This window comes from Danio aesculapii, chromosome 23, assembly GCF_903798145.1.
Source record: "Danio aesculapii chromosome 23, fDanAes4.1, whole genome shotgun sequence".
In the NCBI taxonomy this organism is placed as follows: domain Eukaryota; kingdom Metazoa; phylum Chordata; class Actinopteri; order Cypriniformes; family Danionidae; genus Danio; species Danio aesculapii.
In genome coordinates this window covers 20,090,197-20,112,335 of record NC_079457.1, presented here as the reverse complement: position 1 = coordinate 20,112,335, position 22,139 = coordinate 20,090,197, and the positions used below count along the sequence as shown (strand labels likewise).

Sequence of the window (22,139 nt, the reverse complement as noted above, 5' to 3'; positions counted from 1 at the left end):
ACATTTTTAATAATCGCATGATCTCTTATAACAAAATCAAATTACTTTTTTTAATGCGCATATTGGAATTTGTTTAGTAAAAGTGTTTCCATTGCAGTTTATGCACATCTTTTCTTATTGAATATAAAGTTTATCCTTCTAAATTATGTGCATACATTTTATGCACATTTTCAAAACTTATCATGACGTGTCCATCAACCGTTTTTTTCTAAAATGCGCATAAATATAGGTGGTTGGAAACATAGCTAATAAAATTGAGTGTCATTTGGTTCTATTATATAAAAGAGTTCTGATAAAATTACACTGTCACCCTTCAGAAACCTTTTTATTTTGAACTGCCAGTTTGTAGCTGATGTTTTACGGCCAGTTATTCCAGCAAATTCAATGAGATAAGTGGAAGATTATTAACAATACAAGCCCAATTTTCATTTCTGAACTCTCTGAACCCACATTCAGAATTCATTCACTAAAATCATCACTGAATGCTTTCTTAATGAAGTGACTTACATAAGAGGGCATACATTATGTGTGAAGAATACCTCAGCCATTAGATATGAATACAAATCAAGTACCAAGCCAAATCCATGACGTGCCAATGAGAATGAAGACCTCGTATGAAAGAAGCGCTATCTGTAGAATAAGGAAATGAGACAAGTTCCTGCCCAGATGGCACAGGGTTTTCAGAGTGCAAGATGAATTATTGTAAGCACGAGGATGGAAAAAACAAGAACTTTTCCAAGGACAAATCAGGACACGGACCAGATTGTCTCATCGAACCACATGCGAACAGTGTGTAATGCAACATAAGCCAATATAAATGCAATTACCACAACAGAATGGGAAAGGGAAAGCTGCAAAGGGAGGACTGACAGCTGTGGTTATTCCCGAACCTCAAGATGCACACGAAGGTTAATTTGGCCCAGTGAATAAATGACGGAAACTGTGCGACATCGACGGGCCACTGCAGCTCCAGCAGGGGGAGGGAAGCTCATTCAACCCTGTCCTGCAGCAACAGTGACACAATACGGTGACATCACTTCTGCAGCGCGGCAAGGTTATACCTCCATCTTGCGCTAGAGCAAAAGGGACAGAGGGACACTGGCAACACAAGTCTGAGCCCTGGGTTTGGTGAATGCATCAGATAACACTCGCTAGCAGCCACTAGTCTGCTTTTTCCACTACAAATGTCCTCAGATATCGGCACTGGGGGTTTGGAATCCATGAATCCATAATGGAGCGTGAAATGATGATGGGAAGGAGGCGAGGAAATAGATATTTTCAAGAAACAAATGCGCTGCTTCATTCAGCATATAGCAGAGGATCAAAACGTAGACTCGTTGCTGTGTGTATGCGTTTAATGAAATGTGGCATTGTATAATTTAATCTCCTATAACGTAGCTTAATAATTTCCAGTGCAACAATGCATGAAAGACGCAGCACAGTTTCTAATAAAACATCAGAAGTTGAAGTTCTTTGATGTCTGTGCTTTTGATCTGTCCGTCTTTTGCTCACTACTGATTTTGAGCTGTGGGCACTCGATGTCTGACAACTTTAAAAATAAAAAAGGGTTTAAATTGTTTGGACTGATTATACAATGTGTGGGTTTATATGTGGGCTGTGTGTGTGTGTGTGTATGTGACACTTTCCACAGATAGAGAAATTCAAAGCACAAACAACATGTTTTCATGTTGTGAGAACTAATATGTAAAACCCTGCAGCATTGTCATAATTTCTACTTATTATGACATTGTCATATTGGCTGTAAAAACACCGCTCTCCTTTGAAAATGTAAAAATTTTAAAAATATTTCTGTTATATAAATACACTCACCGGACACTTTATTAGGTACACCTTACTAGGACCGGGTTGGACCCCCTTTTGCCTTCAGTACTGCCTTAATCCTTCATGGCAAAGAATCAACAAGGTACTGGAAATATTCCTCAGAGATTATGGTTTATATTGACATGATATCATCACGCAGTTGCTGCAGATTTGTCAGCTGCTGTACATCCACGATGTGAATCTCCCATTCCACCACATCCCAGAGATGCACTATTGGGAAAAGATCTGGTGACCGTGGCCATTTGAGTACAGCGACCTCATTAACATGTTCAAGAAGCCAGCCTGAGATGATTTACGCTTTATGACATGGCATTCTCCTCTGACTTCTGGCAACAATAAGGCATTTGCACATGCAGAGCTGCCACTCACTGGATATTTTCTGGATATAGATATTTTCTTTTTTTCAGACCATTCTCTGTAAACCCTAGAGATGGTTGTGCATGAAAATCCCAGTAGATCTGCAGTTTCTGAAATACTCAGACCAGCCCGTCTGGCACCAACAACCATGCCACAATCAAAGTCACCTAAATCACCTTTCCTCCCCATGACTTTCCTATGATGCTCAGTTTGAACTGCAGCAGATCGTCTTGACCATGTCTACATGCCTAAATGCATTGAGTTGCTGCCATGTGATTGGCTGATTAGAAATGTGCATTAACGAGCAGTTAGACAGGTGTACCTAATAAAGTGCGAGTAAGTGTATATTGCTGTTTAACAAAGGGAAGATTTTTTTCAATACATTTATAAACACAATAGTCATAATAACTAATTTACAGTAACTAATTTAATTTGTCTTTGCCATGATGACAGTACAATATTTTACTAGTTATTTTGCAAGTCACTAGTATTCAGCTTAAAGTCCAATTTAAAGGCTTAGCTAGTTTAAATAAAGTTACCTGGCAAGTTAGGTTAGTTAGGCAAGTAATGTGATAAAATTGGTTTGTTCGTAGCCATTTTTTTTCCAGTGAAACTAAACGAAATAAGACTTTCTCCACAACACCAAACACTAAAGGATATACAGTGAAAACATCACTTGGGATGAATTTTTAAAAGAATAAAACATTCACAGGAGGGCTAATAATTTTGCCTTCAACTGTGTTTACATATATAAATAGAAATATTAAAAAATGATTGCGCATACATACTTTGTATATAGTTTTTGTCAGCTCATTTAAAGATGGTATCTAGAAATATGTTCCTTTAATGCCTCATGCCATACTCTATTTGTGAAATGTGCCACGTGGTTATGCATGTATGTGTGTGTGGTTAAATGCAGTGACAGCAAGTAGGGAGACATTGTAAAAATGGGTGTTGAAATTAAACGGATATCTTTAACAAACCAAGACAGCTGCATGTGTCAGAGACGTCCAATCAGCAGTCAAGGGCTTAAGGTTTATTGAACAGCACGCTTTATTATTTACAAGCACACTTGTATGTGTGGAGCTCATCTGACTTGAGGGTCGTGAACCCGGTTGTAAACTAAAATCTTTGGATGGCACTTTGAGGTACAGAATTTATAGCTGAACTAACAACCGTCTAGGAAATTTACTGTCAACCAAAACAAAGAAACAACTGGACAACGTTACTTCAGTCTAATCTTGACTTGAGTGAAATAGCACCTCCCAGGTAACTCATTACAACTCTTAAGTCCAGTTGTTTCACAGAACTGCTGAGTTGTCTCAAATTCTCTCCCTATAAATCATTAAAAGCGACCCGGGCTAACAGCTAATTTTGCAAGTCTCCACAGGAAGGCTTGTCCTCTCTGTCTTCTCCCTGACTTTTCTTGTTCGTGGATGCGGTTTAAAGCAGGCCATACATCTGCTCCGCTGGAGGCCTGAGATTGCAGGCGCACACCAAGAAAGCCACTTTCTGTCCATGATTACAGTTCTCGTCTGTAAAAATAGCGCAGGCTAGAGAGGCACTCCCAGGTCCTGCACTGTTATGGATCTCACATGTCACAATGCCTGCCACAGCTGCAACTGAATTCAGCCCAGAATATTTCAGGCTTCACATTTCACCCCAACAAGCATAGCAGCAATTTGGTGCATAAACAAATAAAAATAATTGCTTTCATTGATGCGCAAGGAATATTGGAACGTTGCAATGCGCGATATGGATCAGGCAGTAATGACTGTAGTTAGTCTGAAATGGAAAAGTTGAACATTTTGTTTTTGTTCTACCTGCTGGAAATAATATTTTGAAAGGTCAGTTCACCCCCAATTTAGTACATATTGTTTTAAGCTCAAAAGACGTTTGTTCATCTGAAGAACAGAAATTAAGATATTTTTAGAGAGGAATTTAGAGATTTCTGTCTCTCCACTGAAAGTCTGTTCATGCAAAACTCTTTGGCTTCAAATTATTTATAGAGATCTTTAGCCCATCATTGCGTCTGTTTACTTGTGTAAATCATAGACTGTAAAAGATATGGACGTAGTATCCGTGACGTTACCCATAGGTTTCTGAAGAGCGCAAATGAAGCTACAAGTAGGCGTGGCCAACCGTTACCATTTCGTTAATGCGTCATCGCACCGACCGAGGGATACTAAATAAGGGCAAAGAGGCGGAGCGTGAGTGGAGATGCCTGCTTGCATTTTGCTTAGATGGGCTTTTCTTTGGGAGAAACGCTTAATAATTCATTACCTGCAACTCGTTTGTGTTCTGACCACATGTGCTTGGTTGTGTACTATATCAATAAAGTGTTATTCTTTTAAAAACACTGTTGTAATACATTGAGCCACTACGCATTGTTCTTATGACGTTTATCTACAGGAGGAAAACACGAATTACTTCCAAATATAGTCTGTGTTAGTAAATGCAAGTCTATTTATGAAATCCAGGCATAACACTGTATGACAACATTTCAGATGACTGTTTTATAACCTACAGCTTATCAATCTGTCAGATTCTGAAGTGCATTACAGGTCTGGAGAAAATTATAAATAATAATTTATCTTAAAGAAAACAAATACATTTATAGATATGGTTTACAAGTATATAATTTCACTAACCTGGGAAATGGATGCAACTTGAATGGTTTGTGAGCATAATTAAGTGCACACCGCATACGATATTATCTGATAATTGTAGGAAATAATTGCAAAAGGCAACAGACTGTGTAAAGCCATATAAAACAAAACAAAAATATAATGTATATGCAGAGTTCAGCAGCTAATCAACCGGAATCAGCTGAGGTGACAAGATGGCGACCAGCTAGATCAAGCTGTCACTCAAGTGCCCTTAATTATGCAGACTTAATATAACTTAATAAAAATGAAACGGAAGAGTTTTAAAAAAAATTCACCCCCTCACAGTTGTCATGAAGGGTAATATTAGCTATATGCACCAAACCCATCTTTTGTACCAGGCTGTAAACATGTTTTATCTGCTGTAAAATTGGCTAGTTTAGCATTGCAGTCTGTGAACATGTGGACTTTTTGGAGCCAGCTCCCAAAGGAGAGTCGATGAATTGCAGTTTCAGTTACTTCCATATTGGCTTCACGAGGGAGAGCGAGAGGTTACCGCTTGGTGTAAATGTGCGTACATTTAGATTTATTCAATTTTTTTATTAATTTCAGTAATATTATTGACTAATATGAAAATGTTCATATGATTTATTTACAGTGCAGTTTAAGTAATATTTTCTGTTAATGTCTTAAAGTCTTTTAGTAGATATATTATATAAGAGACTAATTGGATCTGGATCTAATTGGATTTGCATTGTAAACATTAAATAAAAGTTATATTAACTTAATAATAATATTATAAAAGATATTATTTTTTAGTTTTTGGTTGCGATACTCCCAAAATTCTTTCACATAAATCTGTGTAATAGTCGATCACTGTTTGGGGATACCACAGTGAGGAGTAATGTAAAATTGAAAATACCTGTTGCAAAATTCTCTGACTTTTTAATAAATCAAATTTTATGCAATCTACAATCTAGAAATAGATCAAACAAAGATAAATGTTTAAATGCAAATATGTTAAAGATTCCATTTTTTTAATAACTAGATGTTTTCCACAATAGCAGTTTATTTTTTATTTTTTGCTTTGCTAACCTAGCAGATGTGTCACAGAAGAATAATCCACTTGGGCACCCAATTTAATATAATATAAATTGAATAATAATGTTTTATATGCATGTTATGCTTATTGAAAAAAAAAAATAGAGACCACTTGAAAATTCTCAAGTCAGTATGTCTGAATTTATGGTTTGTTACGTTTATGTTAAGCATTATTTTTTTTATTCTGTTCTGATGAGATTTTCTAAACTAAAAAAAATGCCATTTAGAGCATAAAATGACAATTGTTCAAGCACATTTCGCCATTTATGTTATTTTTTTAGACAACAAATAAAAATAAAATAGGAAAAATAAGTCTGCAAGACAGAATTGTGGTTGCAGTGAGAAAAGCAGCTCTAGTTTCTTGAATTGTTCTCGCTTACGGCTAACATTAAGATTGAATGAATACTTGAATTGGCAGAGCAAAAAGTCTGGATTCTGTAGGCATTGCTTATTGATGTTTGTATGCCAATAAAAGTTTGATCTGTTGATCTTATGAAACAATTATGGCTTTTCAGAAGACTAAAAACTGGTGTATTAGTTTAGATTCTCTTTATAAACCTCAGAGGTTTTGGCAAATAAACTTTGAACCAAGTTTATTGTAAAAATACCTTTATCTGTTTACTAAAGATAAACACTTTTTTATCTAAAGCTACAACTCAGATTTTGTAGAGTGAGCTTTCCCTTTTAATCGTAGAAAGAAAGAAACACTTCATGCTGTAAGCTTCAGCTCTGACATGCTTTGCGGATACAGGACTTCAAAGAGGATTCGCCATTGGCTATTTCCGGACTAGAAAGCAGTGGGTTCAGCGTAAACACAACACTCATATTACATCTAAAACCCGCTCGAAGAACGGTAAATACAGTACGACTGCATCTCAGAACACCAAAGAGAACATGTGTGAAGTCAAACAGTCTCACCTCAGAGTTGAAGCGGATCTGGCAGACATTGCAAGAAATGATTGGCCGTTTGGTCTTCACCAATGGGACTCCAAAGGTGTGGTTGATCACTGCCTTCTGAACAGGATCCATCTGAATGAAGAACAGGAGAAAGAGGGAAAGGGGAAAGGGAAAGGACGCGTGAAACGAAACTCCCATTAGACAGACAAGGTCATTAATCATGTTGATGGAAAGGTCTGGGTGGCAGTACAGTGGCAGGAGAACATGGCTAAGGGCGGCCATATGGTGCAGTGAGTCAGGACACCTGTGAGATCAAGTCAGGGTCAGCAGCTCATCTCCAGCACAAATGTTAGATTCACTTGTGAATTATCAGTGACTGGGATAATAAGGAAAGACAGCGTAATTACTCAAGGAGGCCACAAAACACTAGATCATGTGAGCATCCAGTGTGTGTAGCGAAACATTCCTGATGACAATCTACTGGATATACTGTAGGAAGGAGATTACTATATAAAAACATTTGATATCACATGATTAAGGAGGCTTTATAATACGATTACATCATTAAAATGTAAATATTAAACAGAAATATGCATATTAAGCCATGCCATTTCTGATTCATAATGTATTAATTAATGTCAAGAATAAAGTGAGCTAAGATTAATAAAAGCATCAATAGTTTATGCTAACTGATGTGGTTAACTAATGTAAACCAGTTTAACCGTGTTGCAATGTGAGACCAACATATTAAATTCAAAATGGTTATTATTGTTCCTAGCAGGCACACAACATCATAAGACGTTAATATTAGGTTAGATTTAGGTCGTGGCGTCAGGTGGCCAAAATTCAATGTCTAGCCAGCGTCTAAGGATAACGTTTTTTGACATCCAATAACGACGTCAAATTGTTGACATTTGGTTGGTTTTAGGTTGTGTTGGAAATTGACCAAAATCCAACGTCTGATAGATGTCATAGTGGTAAAGTCCACACAATGTCAACGTGTAACATGATTTGACGTTGATATTTGGTTGATTTTAGGTTGGACATTGGACATTGGACATTGATGTTGGCCTGACGTTGGGTTCTGACGTCAACCCGATTTTCATTTCCAAACAAAATCCAATGTCCCCATGACATTGGGGTGCAATGTCAGTATAACATCATGTTGACGCCCTGTGCCTGCAGGGTTATTATCCATGAAAACAAAAGAATATATAACATTAAATTAATTTTTTATTGAATATATTGGTATTACTTGACAATAAGGTTAAATTTGTTCATATTCTTACATACATATACATGCATTGTATTTTATTTTATTATTTTGTAGATAAAACAATGTAATAATACATATGTTAGCACTAAAATGGGAAATATATTAATATATAATAAATAAGTATTAATATATAAAAAATATAGAGAAAGTCATGCCGGAAATTATTCATACCCCTGGGGTAATTTAGGGCTTGACTGTATATAATTTGTACAATATAATAATAATAAAATGTACAGATGTAAATAATTAAGGTACATAATGTGTACAATATGTATTGTTTTATATTTGTATAATGTTATATTATTTCTATATTTTTTCGAGTTCAGGCTGGGTCAGTTGGCATTTCTGTGTGTTGTTTGCATGTTCTCATGTAATTACAATCACAATTGTCTTTATTATTATTGTTATTATTATATTGTTATTATTATTAATTTAAATGATATTAATACTCTAGAGACACAGACACATTAGCTGTTAACTTTGTTAGATCAGTGTCAACAATCTAAGAGGTCAGACTTTAAAATAAACGTAACTTACTATCCTAAGTACCGCATCTCATAGCGCCAGTGGTTAAGCCTCTGTTTATGAGCAGCTTATTGCACAAAGCCTGATGGTCACAGTCCAAAAGTCTTTTGGCCTTGTGGTCTGCATTCTGTGCTCTATTGTCATACGATTCCCACCATTAGCACTCGCTTGATATAGTTTCATTTTTTACTTGACATTTCATAAAGGAATATTCATGCATATTGTCAGTGGAGTAGCCCAGAGTCTTGGGCCTTAAGCAAAGACATTGTATGCTGTATGCTCATTATACTTGCTATTTATCACTTCTTTTAAATAAATAAATAATTGTACTTATTTAGTAATTGCTTGCAAATCCCTGATGCAAAATCAGCCAACAGTATTAAAAAGTTTAACCAATAGTTTTAAAAAGATGAATTTCATTAAAAAAAAAAAAGATTTGCAGTTATGTTAATGCAACACAAAACAATTAAGGTTTAAATTATGCTATACTGGATACTATACTTTATATTTTCTACTATAAATAGAACACCTCATGTAACCCCTAGAGATAAAAAAAGATAACTTAATGATTTATCATTTGAATTATGTCTTAAATTAGCTTTAATAGATGGATGTTTCCCCATTCATCACGGGCAATAAGAGCACTGCCGTTAATCCGCGAGTCAGGTAATCAAAAAACAGGCTTCATGTTTGCTTATGGGTGTGTCTGGGGTCATTTGTCATCATTTGTTATGCACACTTTAACTATTTTCTCTAAAATATTATAGTGTTTTAAGCAATTTTATCTGACAGACTGGCACAAATATGCAGACATCTCCATTCTCACAAAGAGTTTCTGAGTTCTCTCAGCCTTCCGACTGAGTTTGTTCTTCTGAGGTAATCTGGAAACATGTTCAGTGCTGCTAAAGCATTGTAAAACCCTGTCTTGTTTATTTAAATTACTTGATTAAACTAATTAAATTGAAACTCACCGGTAATGGATGATTTTGTCTTGAAAACAGTACAGGTTTCTTTAATTTTATTTAGGCTAGATATCATTATATTTAACAAACCAGTTTGTGTTTTGGCGCTGAAGCATATAGCGGACTGGTTTTGAAGCACTTCATCTCAGATGTTATTCATTATTCTTGTTTATCTATTAGATAACTAACCAACAAAAAAACATATTCAAATTAAGATAACAAATTATACTAAACGAAATTCGTTTCAAAAAGACCACTACTCATCTATGTGGTTCTGCTCCGTGTAAAATAAGGATTTAATTAATGCTTCACTGTAATTGTGGTATCACAAACCTCTGTAATATGTTTGCAATTTTTTTTAATATGTCATTATTTTGTCTTGAGCATCTGATTTTTCCTAGGTGCTGGTGTACTTTCATTTTCTCTGTCTCTCTCGCGGCAAGTTTGGGAAAATATACATCTTAATATTAAAAAGGAAATGTAAGTATGATCCTTTCAATGTAGTAAAGAATGTCCTTAAATAATGTAGCCTCTTTGTCAGCAAGCATCAGTGTTTATTGAGATTAAAATAAGATTAAAAACATATAATTAAGATAAGAAATGTTGTTATAGCAACACTTGTGACTGCTTTGGGAAATAACACTCGTCATAGATGTCACAGGATGACTGATTGTGAAGGAACATGTAGTCTGGCACATTTGTTACCCACGACAAGATTTAATGAAGACAAAATCGCATAATCTGACATAGTGGCTTTCATAACCGACAATAAAAATCAAGTGATCTGACCGGGGCTTAAATGTACTTGTTCTCTTAGGAAAAAACTTGAGAGAAGTTGTTCTTTTTTATATTGTTTTCTTTCCCTCTCCTCCTTCTATTTTCTTTTTTGGCAACCCAATTTTGTTTGGACATTTTTGGATTTTTGTTTTTATGTTGCATCCGTCTCAGCATACTTGACTCTCTATCTCCTCTCTGACAAGACCCTCAAAGCCAATTAGCATTTAGCATCATTCATAACAATCATAACGATCAATACAATCATCCAAATTGTGGAAAAATGAGAAACTGTTGATGCTGACGTGGGTGTGTTGATTCCCTGAGCTTGTTTAAATGATAAAATAGCTAAGATCAGAATATTGTATACAACTCAGGAACATGGAATGAAACAAACAATATCACAGCAATAATATTTCAGGATCCTCAGTGGAAGACATATGCCAGGACCCTATACACTCAGTCACTGTTTTCCCCATGCTTATGAAACCCCTGCATGGTGTAAATGTGAAACAAATTCTTTAACACCATCTTTTTGGCAGACAGTTGAACTTGAAACTCTATTTCTTGGAATGAAAATGCAGAAATGACTGTGATGCATGATTTGCAACACCGGTAGTTATGGAAATAAAATGTCAAACGATCAATAATAGTTATACTTCTTATTCCAGCTATTTGAGAACAATTCTCTATTACAAGCCAGCTTGGAACATCTTGTCTTGGCTGGGAAAGATGGGAGAGGCTGAAATGAATATTCTCTTAGTCAAACAAAAACATTTAGAAAAATCTGCAAACGGGTCGTATCCAGGCAACCCCCCTCCCCCCCTATTCGAAAATAAACCCACCCAGAAAGCAGAGACATGGTTCAGGGTGACGGAACACAATATCTGTGGGTTAGCAAGCCTTACGCCGGACTTCCTCAGATTTTTGACTCTTATCTCTCTTGGCACAAGCCTGAAAACGCGTCCATGTTCTGCGCCGTCGAGTTCCTGATTTCATTGTGCATGTGCAAAGTCCAAACTACATCAGTCAGACAGGCACTGGATTAGCCACAATGATGTTGTTCTATGGCTTTGCCTTCATGAATCTCCAGAGGATTAAGTGAAGCTGGCAGTTAGCTGGGTAATCAGAACACCTCCAGCTAGAACACATCAATAGATACAACTGTCAGTATAACTGCCTCAGAAGGGAAACGAATGAGGGGGGAGCTCTTTCAGGCTCCACGGTGGAAAAAATGTAAAAAATCAAAGCTCTGCAAAGACCTCTCGTAAGAAAAAGATTACTTTTAAAGGCTTATATCTATTTTAAAAGTCTGCTGGCTGCATTTTAGCTCAAAAAACGCCCTTATAATCAAGATTTAATAGCATGCAGAAGTTAAAATGTGCCTCTAAACCAAAACCCTGGGTGTTGGTCCACCATGCCTCACGTTATGATGTAAAAATAGCACTGCACTGAAGTGGCCGTCTGCTGGTGGTGATTTATTCCTCTTACTTTCTCAAACGAAAGACATCTTGGCTCATGACTGTCCCAACAAATCTCCTTCAACCCAAAGGATGAACTTGAAACTGCAGCTTACAAGAATCTAAATAATAAAACCACTAAACCACAGCTGAAAGATTCCTTGAAAGCATAGCTCATCCGAAAATGAATATTACACCTTCAAATCATTTCAAACCTGCATGACTTTCTTTGTACTGTGTTACACAAATAAACATACTGTATTTTGAAGCATTTTGGTTAACCCAGAATTATGAAAAATATGTCTGTAATTTTTGACACAATATTAATAGCTTTGTGCATTTTTCACAGCAGTTTACATTTAAATGTTTAGTGAGTTATAGTAAAATTAGCTGCAATTTTAATCATTTAATTTAGTGCAATATTACGTTTAAATATAAGTTACCATCTACAATAAACCAAACCCTAAAACTCATGTTAAAAAGTGTTATAAAATGAAGAATCTTAAATAACCATGCCATTTTACCTTGATTTTAATCAGTGCTAATGCAAGGTGAGCTACAATACCAAGCAACTTTATGACCATGCAAAAGCCAAACATTAGAAGGCTGATAGGCTGTGTTAATGTTAAATGTTAAAATAATGTTTTGTTTATAAAGGAATAAAATCTGATGCCGTAATAATGGCTGTAGTGTTCATCAGATCTGATAGTGCCAGAAAATTTTACATAAACTGTAGTTACGTTTTGTTTTGTTTTTTTGGGGGGATTTTGCAAAAATATTAGAGGCATGTTGAGTCTGTGTTGGTTTTGTCTATACATTGAAAGTCAATGAGGCTCTGACTAATTTTCACTGTATGAAAAATAAATAAATAATAAATAACTTATTGAATGAACTCTGAATGAATTGAGGGCAAGATTTCCATCCATAAATTTGTTTAGCACCAACTATAAAACTATTTATATAATTAAGTTGGTCCAACATGATTTTATCAAATAAAAGTTTAAATACATTTGTATTTGTATTTAACTTAAACTCAAAGGTCTGATAATATCATGCATGACTATTATGTGTCGTACATTTCAAAGTTATCCTAAATGAACTAAAAGAGACATTTTTAAGCATGTTTCATGAGTTACATATACAGTTTATTGAGACTGGTCTCAGAACTACTTTTAGGACAGTTATTGCTCACTGAGCAAAGCAACAAACCGCACTTTGCTAATTAAGCTGCCAACACTCAAAGCATGGGTGCTCCTGTGAGGTGGTAATCTCAAAACTCAAAGCATTACATTAAACTCTTCTGAATCTTCAAACTAAAGTGAATATTAAACTCTTAACAAGTCTTACTTTTAACTTAAGTTATCTTTAAACACCTAAGATTACTTTTATTGTCAACATTTCCCTTAATTCAATCCCACTCAAAGCATGCTGGGAACTACAAATCCCCTAACCAGGTAGTTGGACCAAAACAATTCCTTTATATTGTCCCGACATAAAACTCTTAAGTTAACCTAATGGTTTACAAATTTAAGTGGACTGAACATAAAACAAATCAATTGGCCAAAGAAATTGCAAGAATTGTGTTGTTTCAGCTCATTTTAAACAGGTAGCTTGAACAAGCAGCAGTAATAATTTTTTAGTGCATGACATTGTGTAAAATATAGTTCTGTTTTATGGAAGACTTACAAATTCTGTACTTTATGGTGTTGGCTGACGCTTAGTCTGTACTAATCATCAAAGTGAGCAATTAACAGAGCACTGTTACACTTATCCAATTGGCAGGCGCAATGTCTGTCATATGACCTCCCGATGCTTCCTCTGAAAAAACCACATCCCACAAACTGATAACTGCTCAAAAATAGCCAGATCCTTCTCAGCGTAAATAAAAACAGACGCTTGAATGTCTTATTTATGCAAAATGATCATTTAGTCATCACGCAAATCATCCTCTCTTCTACAAAACACTGTAAATAAACTAAAAACCTTTTTCCCATACAATTCAACAATATAAGACTCCATTTCTGTTCACGGTATAGACATAAACATGTAGAACATGATGATAAAATCTTCTTTTGGACTTCTTGAACTACCCCTTAACAACATACCTAGGCAGTGGTGTCATAATGTAACATTCAACTCAATTCACAAGAGTCTCCCCTTACACTTTCAACGCAGGACCCCACGGCGTTTCAAACAAACCATCGAGTGTCTTAACACCCCAAACACCATGAGCCCAAAATGCACTGCGTTCAAACATACAAAACATCCCGCCATCCAAACGAAAGTCCTCAGTGCTGTTATGTCTCATTCTGAGCGTGCTGGAGGGACACTCACCTTCATATCCTCAGGATCACGCAGCTGCATTGGATCCTCGGTGAGGGAGCGTGTGTTTGTGTATGGGAGGGTGTCTGTACGAGTGTCACTCATCCTGAAGGGATTCTGGCTGTCCCACCACACCGCCTGATTCTCCCACACTCACGCTTCTGCGGGTACGACAGCAGGCGCTTCTCAAGTCTACAGGTCCGGGAGATGATCTGTCTTTCTAATTTGGTCTGCTCTTTTCCACAGTCGCTCGTCACTCTTGCCGTTAGGGCTCGCTTTCTGGTTCTCCGCTGTTTAATCTCATCCACTTTCCTTTCATTCCTCTTTTCATCCTTCCTGACACTTCACAGCAAGCCAACACTACTACGTCGTTCCTAGTTGGATGCTCTCTCTTCTTCATTTTTCTCCTCTACTTTCCTTCCCGCTTTTATTCCAATAATAAATCCAGTGCTCTTTCAACAATCTCCTTCCTCTTTCTGTCCTACATGCTCGCTCGCTGACTGCTTATTTTGCCCAGATGCACTAAGAATGTCATGCACTCCCTCCGTTTTTTTTTCTCACTCTTCAAATCAGCCCTTCACTCCCTTATTTTATGAAAAGCACAAGCTGCAGATTTCAGCCCTCCTCCGTCATCGCAGTCCTCGCCACATGCCTCCAAAACCCATGTGGAACCAATACAGAGGTGACCCACTCTCAATTAATAACACTTAGAAAAACATTAGGCTTATTTGTGATTGATATCTCCCAGCTATTAAAAATCATTTTATCGAGGGGGTCATCAGAGGTAAAGCACATGCAGCCAAAAGATTTCATCTCCAATAGTCCACGTGGACAGTTGCATTACTCAGCGAGGAAAATTGGCATGCTGTTCATATAAACGTCTATTTTTCGTGTGAAAGACAGCGAGGCTTTGGTTGAAGGTGGCTGCAGGTTAAAAGCAACAAGTTGGCGCACAAGTCAGACGATTTAACGCTCGATTCTGCAGAATAAGCGATAGTTTGGAAGGAGCTTTTCTGCACCTTCACGCCACAAGCAGCTGCTTGGTATAAATTATTCAGGTGCCTCGGTGCCTGCAGGCACATTGACTCAGACAGGCAGGTAGAAGCCAGATCACATTAAAGACAAATTACAGCTGGACTGGAAGATTTCGGCTCGTTCTACAGCTGATCAAAAGCATCTGATTTTGGTGTTTCGTAGCTAAATAATTGTTTGGCCAAAGCCACACATTTTTTGAAAATACTTTGAACTGGATTACGGCTTGAAGTCTGTTTGATCAGTCCATCGCATTCCAGCATGAATACGATCCCAGACGGAACAACTTGAGCACAGCTGACAAAGCTCATGTTTATAAGCAGTGTTGGGGAAGCTACTTTGAAACTGTGGCTTGCCAAGCAGAGCTAATCATAACTTACAAAATACAAACAGTCATTTATAACACACTACAAATAACGCGTTGCTATAATAAAGTGACATGATGTTTTTATGAAAAACTATTCAAGATCATCATTTATCATTTAATTAGAAAGACAATAATTGTTTGCAAACACTTTAACTGAGAATGTTTGTACATTCAATGTCAGTATACGACTTTTAAAAGTGTAACACTGTAACCTTCATATTCATGGTGCAGGCAGTAATTGAGCAGTCCTACCTAACTAATTCACTTACATTTGTTGCTCTTTAATATAACATTTTTGTATATATGATTTATGTTTTATATGGTTTTTGTTAATAAATTAATTCTGGGTTTACTCCCCTCATATCTCCAAACTTATACCTGTCTCTAGCTTTAGCCTTCGGTCTCAGGAAGTTTATTTATTGTCTGTATACAGTGGTGCCTACTGAAATTGGGAAAAAGGCTCTCAAATATGCAGCACTGGAATTGCATGGAATTACCTCCAAACAAGGTGCAGTTTAAAGAGTTGGCTTCACTACATGCTTGTAAAAAGATTTTAAATGATTTGGAGTTTGAAACATTGGCCTGTAGATGTTCTGTATAGTTTTTAATTGTCATTGTATGTGCATTTTGATGGATGACTGATGTTTTGTTTGTTAAACACATGTGAACTGTATACTGCTTAATCTTGGCCAGGACGCTCTTGTAAATATGATTTTTTTTTTTTATCTCAATGTGCCTTTCCTGGTAAAATAAAAAGTTATAATAATAATAATAATAATAATAATAATAGTAGTAATAATAAAAAGAGAACTGCTTAGAACAATATATTCAAACAGAATTCATGTATTTTAAATTGCAAGCACAGAGAGAACTGTTTAAAGCAGAGATGCCCAAACTAGGACCCAAAGCCCATGGTAACCTTTGATTTGGCCCTCTATCCCATCTGAGAAGAGATGGGAAATGTTAAGGAATTTTGGGAAAATGCCTTTAACAGAGATTGTGATTTCTAATTTAACATAACTTTATTGTTGAGACATTACAGTTAACAACATAGTGGAGTAATTTCATATTTTAACCTTAGAGTGAAAGTTTATTGTTTGCATGTGTTTTTAAGACCTGACTAAGAATTTGAAGCACATTTAAGCCATTTTGGCACATAAAATTTAACCATTGTAGCTTAAAGATTAATTGTACATTATATAGTTATTTACTTAAAATGATACAGTATTATTATTATTGTTGTTGTTGTTGTTGTTGTTATTATTATTATTATTCATATTGTTGTTGTTGTTGTTGTTATTATTATTACTATTATTATTATTATTATTATTATTATTATTATTATTATTATTATTATTATTATTATTATTATTATTATTATTATACAGTGATTATTTAATTTCTGCTTTTGAATACCATTTGACTTGCCTGAAAATCATAAATCATTGTTTATTTGCATATTTTCTCTATTGTATTTAACTTTGCTTTACTAACTTTACTTTGCTTTATTAAGTGTTTTCAAGCTATTCAAGTCATCTGCCGAAATTGCATTTATATCTAAATATTGCAATATCGTGCAGCCCCAATGCAAAACATATAATTGAATCTTTCAAAACAAGAATAATTTAATGACATGCCACAAATCTTTGCAATTCATCACTATTCGTCAGACCCCTAGGTTTCACACATTTGTCAGAAAGACATTTTTAATCATTTAAAATACAAAAAAAACATAGTATTATCACTTATTTATACATTTTAACAAGTTTTGTTCTGCATAAATTTGTTTAATTTTGACATAAACACATCTGTGCATTTATGCATTTGGCAGGCATTCTGTACACATAAAAATACACTATAAAATGAATTAAAGTACATTCAAGGTGTGTATGCTAATCTTCGTTCTCAAATGACATAATCATTCCTAATATCAACACATATAATTTACTAAACCACACGACTGACAACAGCTGTTAGTTTGATACCTCAGTGAAAGCCTGTATATCAGAGCCTGTGTGAGGAACTCTTGTAAATGTCAGTATTCCATTAGGCGATGGCGTAAACACTGCAGTGTGTTTTCAGAAGCGTCCTAGAGAGAGGTCACGCTGTCCTTCCAGCCTCTCCAACATCGCCACCTACTGGCCATCAGAAGACGCCCACACTGAGGCTTTTAAACAGTGTGATTAATAACCTGCTGCAAGGCTAAAATGGCCTCAATCTAAAGATTACAGCCCAGTGTCCCAATGCATAATAAATGGCAAGTACATTTATTACAAGTACAAGAGACAGTAGCTCTTTTATGCTGACTCTATCACAAGCTCATGCATATTTTAAAATATTTAAACGTCCCTTGGCTTTTAGTGAAACGATAATAATGAGCTAGATTGGAAAGGGAATGTGTGATGTGGATTTGTCGAGCTGGCATTGGGATAGGGTATCTCTTTTTTTCTTGTTCCAATGGGCAAGCCATTTCTCACAATGGCAACAAGTGCATGAAAACACAGGGATTTTAAGGCACTGCTGGTGAAAAGGGTATAAAAAAAGGTCATATTTATCATTGTACTTCCCCGTTTGATTGATTACAGTACATCAAAAATAGTTATATTTGTTTTGTGTTTGTTTGAATGTTTAAATATGCAAATTAGATATTTTTTAAATTAAATTTAAAATAATATATGATGGACATTCTACCAGAAACTTACATTTTCACTTATAAAATATATGACGGGGCCTGATTAAGCTTGTCGTCCTCAAAAAAATCATACAAAAACAAGCATAAAATCATACAATTCAATGATAGAACGCATCTTTGATCACTGTCAGCTTCTCCTCTGTCAAATGATGTCACTTCTGAGTCATAGCCTTGAAGGTGTATTGCACGCATTTTATGTTAAATTTAATGCTGATAGGACTGACAGAAACATGGGGACAATTGTAAATTTATTTGTATTATATACAGTATTTGTAGTATTGGTATATGAATTTATTAATAATTTTATGTTTTTAATAAATTGATTTGAATGAGAACAACTTAAACTAGCTATTTCTTAAGTATTTTAGCATAGCAAAACTATTAAAGCTGTAGGTTCAATTGGGCTGAGAACAAGGACAATGACAGGGTTTGTAAATTTGTAGTGTTTTTAATAAAGAAACAAAAAATCTGAGAACCAAATGAATAACATATTCCTTTACAGAACAACTCACGGAAATCAACCATCAGTCCATTTTAGACATTTTTGGGATGGAATACTTTTTATTCACTGTATTTATGTCTTCATTTCAGGGACAGATAATGTACAGTAGGTTTCTGGTGGAATGTCCCATTAACATTGTATGAAATCAATATCAAAATTCTTGTTTTATTTTTTTTTTTATTTTTTTATTTTTAAGGATTTATTTTTGGAATATCTAATTGTAACTCCACAATTCACATAAAACTGTAAATAGCCAAGGGTTATGTATAGTCAACATTTGAAGTGGATATAAAAATAAAATTGATGAGCGGTATTGATCCACGTCAAATGTTGACAATATATAAATAAAACTGTTTGGTATATGTTTTGTAAGTGCTGCATATTTATAGCTCAATGCTACAAATAAAACAAAAACATTTTGAGGAAAAAAGGTTTTCAAATATTTATTGTAATTTAAATATATAGAAAAAACATATAAACTTATTATACAAAATTACATATTGGATGATTTCTTTACACAGTTAAATCTGAGAAGTTCAGCTTACTGCAAACATTTGTGGAAATGTATTGCCTGAAAACATTTGAGTAACTTAAATTTTGTTGAACTTAATTTTTTTAATCACAACAACATGTTTGTGACGAGTGAAGAGGCACACAGGTGTCTCTCATTAACACTCAGTCTAGTAGTAGTAATGGGCTCTATGAACAGCTATAGTAAAGCCAACGATAAACTTCTGGTGAATGCTTAAAGAAACTATTTTCAATTTCACAAGGTTGTTTTTACAGCATCGATGTTGTAATGTAATTACAATACATTCAGTTAAATAGACTTAAGCATTCATTTACTTGTTCAAGCGTAAAACAAGATGAAAGACCATTGTAACAACTAGCGCCGTCGGTAGCAACAGGCTAGCGCAAAAATTCCATTGAGAATACTGGGGTAAAATAAATTTTCATATTTTAAAGACATGGCAGGAAAAAGAGAAATTTAATGCAGTGCTTCTTCACTGATCTGAGACCCACTTATATCTGAGACCCCAGATATCGTATATCTAACAGCAAGTGAAGATCACTGATTATTAAAGAAATCAGATCTTAAATGTGGCAATTTTGTAATGGAAACACAGTTGCCTGGCTGAAAATTAAAAGTCCATATGCATATAGCCCATTAGCAAAAGCTTGTATTAATGTACTATCACAGATGCTATTTTTATACACATCGAATCAAAATAGTTATACTGCATATACAGTCTTAAATTTTTTTTTTTCATCCCAACTGGCTGTATTCTTCACTGCAATGGTAACCTTACAAATTTCCATATTAAAGAAACAGACGTTAGAGCACTGCATTAAATTAAAAAGTCTCCCTGTAAATCTTGTGCAAAAACACACAGAACAACACTTAATTTCACTACTTTTTATTATATCACTGTAAAAAATCTGTAAATTTGCAGTTTACCATATTTTGTGATTCATGTTTTTTTTTTCGTTTATTTATGATTTTTAATTGTATTATTGGACCTTGATCTTTCTTCTAACAACTTTTAACCTTAAAAAGTTTGAAAATGTGACTTTTATGAACATTTTTAATAGTTTAAAGTGGTATATTGTCTGGTTTGATGTTGTATATAACATTACAAAAACCTTGTAATAAGCTGCCAGTACATTTTCTGTTAATTTACAAACTTATTTCCTTCTATATTATTTCTTATACATAACGTCACTCTGTCAAACTGTAGTGTTGAATTTTTATCATCAAAAGTCAACAGAGCAGAGATCAACATCCCATAATGCAATTCACAACCGTAAATTAAAGGAAAACACTTGTGAATCACAAAATACAGAAACTGTTAATTAAGAGATTGTTTTACAGTATACTGTCTTAAACATGCTGCACTCTCAAAAATAAAGGTACACAAATTGTCACTGGGGTGGTACCTTTTCAAGAGGTACATATTTGTACTTAAAGGGTCCATATTGGTACCTCAAAAGTACACATTACCTAAAAAATTTAAGAGGAACACTTTTGTACTTTTTAGGTACTAATGTGTACCCTCGACATACTGTATTATTATGGACCTTTTAGGTACAAATGTGTACCTTCTGAAAAGGTACCACCCCAGTGACAGCTCACGTACCTTTATTTCTGAGAGTGTGGGAACTATGAATCTCCTTCTACTCAGTGAGTTAATTATACCTTAATACAATAAACATTTGAGTTCACGTATCTTGTTTCTATTCATTAAAAATGAATTTTTACACTGCTACAGTGTAATAACCTCATTTATTTGAATTTATTTTTACTGTTCAATTTTACTGTGTACAGTACACTAAAAGTACTTCAGTAAAAAAGCTAAAAAGCCAAAAATGGCAGGTGCATGTTTTTTCCCTGCAGTATGTCTTAAGAGAGAACATACAGCCCATATTATCAGCACCTAAGGCATGATGGCTGGGACCCACAACTAACCTTTCCTGTTCAATTTGCTGACCAGCGTTCTCATTTACATAACAGAATGCAATCTGGGAAATGTGCAGAACAGACTCAGAGTGAAAGTGCTGAGAGAGTGAAACGAGCTGCATGCTAATCAAAATGATTAGCTATAAGTCACGATGACATGCGAGAACTCATACAGCATAACCCTGTCCAATGGAGAGCAGTCAGGAAAATTCATATACACAAGCAAGTCTGCTATTGCTAAAGCATTGTTTAATATTTAATATTATCTTTATGTAGATCCCTTTACGAGAATGAATTAACTTTGTATTCATTTTCCAGATTTGAAAGCAAAGCATATTGTTTGGTATATATAATTTGCTATATAATATAAGAATATAATTTGGTGTATTCCTTACACATTTGGCTTTAGAAAACGCAGCTCAGAAATACACAATGTGCACTGGAAGCAATTTAAGTTAATTTGATTCATTAAATTGAGTTCATTCATGTGTAACTTTTCATTATGAAACAAATCAGTTGTTTTTAAATTCCTTTTTAAAAGCTTTTTTAGATTTAACAAAAAAAACTTTCTTGAAATTAACAAAAGAGAACATTGTGACATAAAAAGAGAAGCACTTTAATATTATCACAATACTATAGTGAAATACTAATACTAATAAATGTATTTTTTTCAAAATGTGCTGACTGTGCGTATTTCAGCTGAGACTAATGTAAACCTCTCTGATTCGTTGTTGAATTTAGTTACCTCAATAGAAAACGTATGTGATTGGTTATAAAGCTCAGTGCTGCAAAAAAAGAAGCACGAAAATAAATCTGATGCAAATTCCAAATGTAAATGTATGTCAAAAATGTTGTTGCTTAATTGAACCAAACGGGAACCTTTGCAATTAATATTAAAGAGCCCCTATTATGTTTTTAAAAAGGTAATATTTTGGTTTTGGGGGCCTCCAACAACAGGCTGATATG

The 22,139-nt window shown here is 34.9% G+C and overlaps 1 protein-coding gene across 3 annotated transcripts in view; it reads right to left on the bottom strand.

The window, feature by feature from the left end:
- The window catches only part of znf385a (zinc finger protein 385A), a 145,016-nt gene that overhangs the window by 26,512 nt on the left and 96,365 nt on the right, over positions 1 to 22,139 (bottom strand). For 2 of the 3 annotated variants that reach the window (XM_056448852.1, XM_056448853.1), the window contains exon 3: positions 6,825 to 6,935. In XM_056448852.1, the coding sequence (XP_056304827.1) occupies positions 6,825 to 6,935 (111 nt within the window). Of the gene's footprint in view, positions 1 to 6,824; positions 6,936 to 14,134; positions 14,671 to 22,139 lie in introns of those variants that run through there. The other variant, XM_056448856.1, reaches the window with a different exon arrangement.